The sequence below is a fragment of the Chenopodium quinoa genome, unplaced genomic scaffold, assembly GCF_001683475.1.
Source record: "Chenopodium quinoa cultivar QQ74 unplaced genomic scaffold, ASM168347v1, whole genome shotgun sequence".
In the NCBI taxonomy this organism is placed as follows: domain Eukaryota; kingdom Viridiplantae; phylum Streptophyta; class Magnoliopsida; order Caryophyllales; family Amaranthaceae; genus Chenopodium; species Chenopodium quinoa.
This window is the reverse complement of record NW_018743144.1, coordinates 1,098,120-1,105,245: the sequence shown is the minus strand read 5'-3', so window position 1 is coordinate 1,105,245 and position 7,126 is coordinate 1,098,120. Positions and strand designations below refer to the sequence as shown.

The window sequence follows — 7,126 nt, the reverse complement described above, 5'->3', positions numbered from 1 at the left end:
AGTGGTGGATAGAATCACTCAACTATGTAGAGCCTTCCTTTGGAGTGGTAATGTTGTGTTGTCTAAGTCCCCCCCCCCACTTGCCTGGGATTCGGTGTGCAGACTCAAGAAGTTTGATGGTTTAGGTATTAGACATTACAGAAACTGGAACAAAGCTGCCCTGGGAAGCTATGTCTGGAAAATTGCAAAGAAATCTGATTCACTATGGGTTAGATGGGTTCATGATGTCTATATCAAAGATGAGGATTAGTGGGTTATAAACCAAAGAAAGATGCTGGTTGGGCCTTGAAGATGTTATGTAAGGTTAAAGATGAACTTAGAGAGGGGTTTGAGACTGAGGATTGGTTAAATAAAAGATACAGAATCAAAGATGGTTACAAGTGGCTTCAGGGTAGCATGGAAAAAGTAAATTGGTATGACTGGGTCTGGAATCACTTCAACATTCCCAAGCATACTTTTATTAACTGGCTTTCAGCGTTGGACAGGCTCAGAACTAGAGACAAACTTGTTCAGTTTGGGGTATGTGACTCTACTGAATGTCTTCTGTGTGGAGAGGATGTTGAGACCAGTAATCACCTGTTCTTTGCTTGCAGCTATAGTGCAAAGGTTATTGATGATGTTGCTTATTGGCTTGGACTTCATAATTCCCTTCTGCATTCTCTTAATAATTGGAAGAACTGGAAAGAAAGAGGCAAAAACTCTATTCAGCAGAGAGTGGCTCTGGCTTGCTTGTCTGCAGTTGTGTACAATATTTGGATGGCTAGGAATCATGCTCTATGGTATAAAGTTGTACTAAGGCCAGATTTGCTATCAAAAGGGGTAAAGAGAGAAGTTGTGACTAGATGTCAGCAAATGATCAATCATACATGGAAGATTGAAGATTGTAAATGGTTGCAGCACCTCAAATCCTGCATTTTTATGTTTTTGCTGCCTTTGTTGCTGTCTTTTGTTGTTTAGCCTGGTTGTATGGGGTATTGGGTGTAGGTTTTCTTGCTTTTGCAGGTCTTGTTTTCCCTGAGCCCTTCCTAGAAGGTACCAGGGATCTCTTTGACCTGGTTTTGGTTTTATGTTCATGCTTTAAGCCCTTCCTAGAAGGTGGTAAGGCTGAACTTAAAATCATGGTGGTTGATTGCCTATGTTGTTAAGGCTTGTGTAATTTTGGGTTCCTGCTTGTCAGGAGTGTACATTATTCTTTTGTATAGTTTTTTTTTATCAATATACTTTTCTTACATTCCAAAAAAAAAAAAGAATAAGATGAAAGACAAACACATTACAAAAAACTTTTTGAATAGAATCAAAGTCCTACTCATTAAAATAAAGGTTTTTAAATTCAATGAAAGTCGAAACACTTTAAAACAAAGGTTTTAGAATCAAATGGAAGTCAAACAAACTCAAACAAAGCTATATGATTCAAATGAAAGTAAGACAAATTCAAACAAAGATTTTTGAATCGAATAAAAGTAAAATGCATTCAACGAAGCTAATTGAATCAAATGAAAGTTAAACACATTTAAACAATGCTTTTTTGAATCAAATCAAAGTTAACCACATTAAAACAAAGATTTTTAAATCAAATGAAAGTCAAACACATTTAAACCAAGTTTTTTGAATCGAATGAAAATCAAATGCATTCAACGAATCTAATTAAATTAAATGAAAGTCAAACACATTTAAACAAAGCTTTTTTAATCAAATGAAAGTGAAACACATTAAAACAAAGATTTTTGAACAAAATGAAGTCAAACATACTCAAACATAGCTTTTTGAATCAAAGGAAAGTCGAACTTATACTAACAATGCTTTTTGAATCGAATGAAAATCAATCACATTAAAACAAAGCTTTTTTAATGAAATGAAAATAAAATGCATTCAACGATACTAATTGAATAAAGTGAAAGTCCAACACATTTAAACAAAGCTCTATGAATCAAATGAAAATCAAACAAATTCAAACAAAGATTTTTTCCTCGAATGAAATTCAAATGCATTCAACGAAGCTAATTGAATCAAATGAGAGTCAAACACATTTAAACAATGCTTTTTGAATCAAATGAAAGGAAAAAACACATTCAAACAAAGTTTTTTAAATCAAAGGAAAGTCAAACACATATAAACATTGGTTTTTGAATTTAATGAAAGTAAAATACATTTAATCTTTTTGAATCAAATGAAACTCAAACACATTAAAACAAAGCTTTTTGAATCAAATGAAAGAAAACTTATTCAAAAAAAGCTTTTTGAATCAAATACAAGTCAAACACATTAAAACAAAGCTTTTTGAATCAAATTAAAGTTAAACACATTTAAACAATGCCTTTTGAATCAAATGAAAGGCAAAAACACATTCAAACAAAATGAAAATCAAACACATACTAACATTGCTTTATGAATTAAATGAAAGTCAAACACATTCATAAAAAGCTTTTTGAATCAAAGGAAAGTCAAACACATTAAAACAAAGCTTTTTGAATCAAATGAAAGAAAACTCATTCAAACAATGCTTTTTGAATCAAAAACAAGTCAAACACGTTAAAACAAAGGTTTTTGAATCAAATTAAAGTTAAACACATTCAAACAAAGCTTTTTGAATGTAATGAAAGTTAAACACATTCAAACAAAGCTTTTTAAATCAAATGAAAGTCAAACACGTTCAAACAAAAGCTTTATGAATCAAATGAAAGTCAAACACATTTAAACAAAGCTTTTTGAATCAAATGAAAGTAAAACACATTCAAACAAAGCTTTTAGAATCTAATGAAACTCAAATGCATTCAACGAAGCTAATTGTATCAAATGAAAGTATAACACATTCAAACAAAGCTTTTTGAATCAAATGAAATTCAAACACATTCAAACAAAGCTTTTTGAATCGAATGAAAGTAAAATGCATTCAATGAAGTTAATTGAACAAAATGAAAGTCAAACACATTGAAACAAACCTATTATAATCGAACTAAGTCAAACACATTCAAACAAAGCTTTTAAAATCAAATGAAAGTCAAACACATTCAAAAAAATCTTTTGAATCAAATGAAAGGTCAAACACATTCAAACAAAGATTTCTTGAATCAAATAAAATTCAAACACATTAAAACAAAGCTTTTGAATCAAATGAAGTCAAATACATTAAATAAAATTCAAATGCATTTAACACAGTTAATTGAAGCAAATGAAGTAAACTCATTCAAACAAAGTTTTTTAAATCGAATGAAATTCAAACAAATTAAAACAAAGCCTTTTGAATCGAATATAAATCAAATACATTCAACGAAGCTTATTAAATGAAATGACAGTCAAACACAAATAAACAAAGCCTTTTCAATCAAATTAAAGTCAAAACAAAAAAAAAATCATAGCTTTTTTAATCAAATGAAAGTCAAACACATATAAATAATGCTTTATAAATCGAATGAAAGTAAAATGCAATGAACGAAGCTAATTAAATCAAATGAAAGTTAAACACATTCAAACAAAGCTTTTAAAATCAAATGAAAGTTAAACACCTTCAAACAAAGGTTTTTGAATCATTTGAAAGTCTGACACATTCAAACAAAGTTTTTTGAATCATATGAAAGTCAAATGCATTCAACGAACTAATTGAATTAAATGACAATTAAACACATATAAAAAATGCTTTTAAAATCAAATTCAAGCCATATTCATAAAAGCAAAGATTTTTAAATCAAATGAAAGTCAAACACATTTAAACAATATTTTTGAATCAAATGAAAGCCAAACACATTGAAACAAAGCTTTTTGAATCATATGGAAGTTTACACATTTGAACAAAGGTTTTTTAATCGAACGAAAGTCAAATGCATTCAACGTATCTAATTGAATCAAATGAAAGTCAAACACATTCAAATATATCTTTTGAATGGAATGAAAGTCAAATGCATTCAACGAAGCTTATTGAATCAAATGAAATTCAAACAAGGCTTTTTAAGTGAAATGAAAGTCAAACACATATAGAATCGGGAGGTGGTTTGACTTTCGTAGACTTTCTCTCTTCTCTCTCTTCTCCATGGTTCTTCAATTTTGATCGGTTTCTTCATCAATCTTGATCTCCGATGGCTAAGAAGAAGAAGCAGAACACTCCTACACCTCAAGTAGCACAAAAGAAGAATACTCATGAACCTTTTGATACAATTTTGCAGAATCTGAGAAACTCAGGCACTTCATTTGCTCCTAGTCCGATTAAGGAGGTGGATGAGCTAGTTACTCCGGCGCCAGCATTGGAACATCCAGCATGTGGTGCTATTCCCAGAAGTGATGCTAAGACTATTGCTTTATTTGCTGAGGCAACTTCTACACCATATTCTTTGATTTCTAATAGAACAGTACCTAGGGTTTCTAGGTTTACTGTTCTATTGGTTGTTGGAGGATCTGGGCATCGATCTGAGCCAACAGTTCCCGGTCGTCATTCTACACCTCCCCCAGAGCAGAATGCATACAAAGATGGTGAGGATCGATCTATTCCCTTCTCTGGTAAGCTGAGTGCTAACGGAGCTACTCTGTCTTATGTTGCCTCGAAAGTTTTAGATGGGAAGCAGGTTGCTCAACTGCAGGAGTCTGAACTTAGTGCAGGTAATAAAAAGTGGTCTAATGCTTTAGTTTTTGATGTGGTTGGCTATTTCCCTACTATTGCTGTTGTCATCGATTTATAGCCCAGCAATGGAGCTCTATGCAGAAACCAGATGTTTATTGGCATGATGATGGGTATTTTATCGTTAATCTTTGTTCTGTTGATGATAAGGATAGTATACTTTGTTCTGGTCATCATATGTTTCTTGGAAAGCCAGCAATAGTTAAGCCATAGAGTCTAAAATTTGATTTCAGTGCAAAATTCTAAGAATTGTCCCTCTTTGGATCAAGTTCCCTAATCTGCCACTTAATTGCTGGGGATCTGACACTCTTAGCCGTATTGGCAGTCTGATTGGTGTGCCAATTTGTGCTGATGAATGTACAACTAGGCAACTTAGGGTGTCTTTTTCTAGGGTCCTAATTGAAATCGATGTTACAAAGCCTATGCCTCATTTTGTTCTGGTTGAGAGTCCTTTAAAAGGTGGCCATGACTGCTCTGTCAAATCTGCTCCTACTAGACCTAATCAGACTCAACCTAAGCAATCAGCTCCTGCAGCACCTACATAGATGCAGGCATGGTTTTCTAAGCCTAGTTAAGCTCCTGCTCTGCTCCTTCTGCTGCTACTACTTATGCTTCTTTTCATGGGCAGTCTATTATCACTCCACATGTTATTACTTCCTAGAAAAACTCAGATGAAGGATGGAGAATAGTTGGAAGAAAGACAGAGAGCCAGCAAACAAGAGTTAATCAGCCTGCTTCCACTTCTAATGCATTTGTTGCTCTATTTACAAATGAAATGGAAGGTGCTGGTGGTTTCACTATCAATCCAAGCAGGGGTGAGGTTAATCCCCCTCTGGTTCCATGTTTTACTCTATTTGGAATGTCAAGGGCCTAAATGACCCTGTCAAAGTTGCTTCTGTAAAGAAGTTGCTTCACTCTCATTCAGTTGATGTAATTAGTTTGCTTGAAACAAAATTTAAACTTAAAAATGTTTCTAGCTATCAAAAGAAGTTTTGCCCTTCCTGGTTATGGGTCTGCAATTATGATTATTCTCCTAAAGGGAGGATTTGGATTGGTTGGAATGCAGATAGAGTTACTATCAATGTTTTACAGGTCCATGAGCAATTTATTCATTGTCTTGTCTCTACTAGGGACTTTTCTATGCAGATTCAGCTCACTGTTACCTATGGCCTTCACTCTATTCATGATAGGCTTCCCATGTGGGAGGGTATTAGAAACCTATCTATTTTGCATTCACCTTTGTTATGTGCTGGTGATTTTAACTCTATGCTCTGCTCTTTAGATAGGCTATATGGTAATGATGTCACTAATTATGAGACTAGGGATTTTAAGAGTTTTGTTGATGATTTAAATCTTACTGAGGTCAAGAGCAAGGGAGCTTTCTATTCTTGGTCAAATAAGGCTCATACTGGCCTAGAACCTTTCTAGGATTGACAGAGTCTTTGGTAACTAATCTTGGTTGGATACTCATGGTCATGTTGAAACGGTCAATCTTTCTCCTTCCCTCTCTGGTCATATTCCAGTTCTTTTGGAAATTTGTCCTGCTCCTGCTGGGAAGGGTAGACCATTCAGATTTCTAAACTGTATTGTTGAGCATCCTTACTTTCTTGACAGTGTTTCTCAGGCCTGGGTTTCTGATGGTTCTGTCTGGCCGAAATTAAAATCTTTGAAATCTGGTATCAAATCCCTGAATAACAAGCAATTTGGTAATATTGGTGAGAAAATTGATCAAACTTATGCAGAGCTTACCGAGATTCAGAACCTAATGAATGAATTTGATGCTATTAAGGTTGTCAAGCAAAGGAATGATATCCAAGAAAGCATCTTCAAGCAAAAGTCCAGGATCAATTGGATTAAGCTTGGAGATGGCAATTCTCATTATTTTTTCTCAGTTATGAAGAATAGGCAAGCAAGGAATAGAATTGATTCTATCTTTGATTCTAATCAGATTTTGCTTAAGGATCCTGATGCCATTTCTTTTGAGATCATTTCTTTCTGTAAGTCTCTTTTAGGGACTAAGGCTCCTTGGCTGCATGTTGTTGATCTTGTTACTATGAGAAGAGGTAAGCAACTTAGCTCTGCTGCTCAGAGTATTCTTATTCAGCCTGTCTCTCATGCTGACATTGATGATGCTCTTTAAGGGAATTGATAACACAAAGGCTCCTGGTATGGATGGTTTTAATTCGTTATTCTTTAAGAGAGCATGGAATATTTTGAAAGATGATATTTATGCTAGTGTTATTGATTTCTTCAATAAGGGAACTTTTCCTAGTCAATGGAATTGCACAACTATCACTCTTGTTCCTAAAATCCCTAATACTTCTCATGTTAAGGATTTTAGGCCCATAGCATGTTGTAGTGTGGTCTATAAACTTATCTCCAAGATCATTACTGCTAGACTTTCTGCCGTCATTGGTGAGTTCATTTATGATGCTCAAGCAGGTTTCATTCCAGGAAAGCACATTGGAGATAATATCCTTCTTACAACCGAGTCGATTAAAGGCTATGATCACAAATTTA

General features: G+C 34.0%; 2 protein-coding genes across 2 annotated transcripts; both read left to right on the top strand.

Annotated features, from left to right (window-relative positions):
- The first annotated feature begins 291 nt into the window (after positions 1–291).
- On the top strand, positions 292–1,145 carry LOC110732114. Its single transcript, XM_021912032.1, has 2 exons — positions 292–883; positions 1,003–1,145. The coding sequence occupies exons 1-2, from the start codon at positions 292–294 to the stop codon at positions 1,143–1,145; spliced, it is 735 nt and encodes a 244-aa protein (XP_021767724.1).
- A 4,006-nt stretch (positions 1,146–5,151) lies between these two features.
- LOC110732113 lies at positions 5,152–6,746 on the top strand. The gene is made up of 4 exons (XM_021912031.1): positions 5,152–5,157; positions 5,268–5,426; positions 5,474–5,997; positions 6,221–6,746. The coding sequence occupies exons 1-4, from the start codon at positions 5,152–5,154 to the stop codon at positions 6,744–6,746; spliced, it is 1,215 nt and encodes a 404-aa protein (XP_021767723.1).
- The last annotated feature ends 380 nt before the right edge of the window (positions 6,747–7,126 follow it).

Excerpts from the sequence above, each read along its gene's own strand:
- LOC110732114 (XM_021912032.1), top strand. The coding sequence starts at position 292 with ATGTTATGTAAGGTTAAAGATGAACTTAGAGAGGGGTTTGAGACTGAG. Across the intron at positions 884-1,002 it reads TACATGGAAGATTGAAGATT|GTCTTGTTTTCCCTGAGCCC; the intron begins GTAAATGGTTGC and ends TTGCTTTTGCAG.
- LOC110732113 (XM_021912031.1), top strand. Across the intron at positions 5,427-5,473 it reads TCAATCCAAGCAGGGGTGAG|GGCCTAAATGACCCTGTCAA; the intron begins GTTAATCCCCCT and ends TGGAATGTCAAG. Across the intron at positions 5,998-6,220 it reads AAGGGAGCTTTCTATTCTTG|TGTTTCTCAGGCCTGGGTTT; the intron begins GTCAAATAAGGC and ends CTTTCTTGACAG.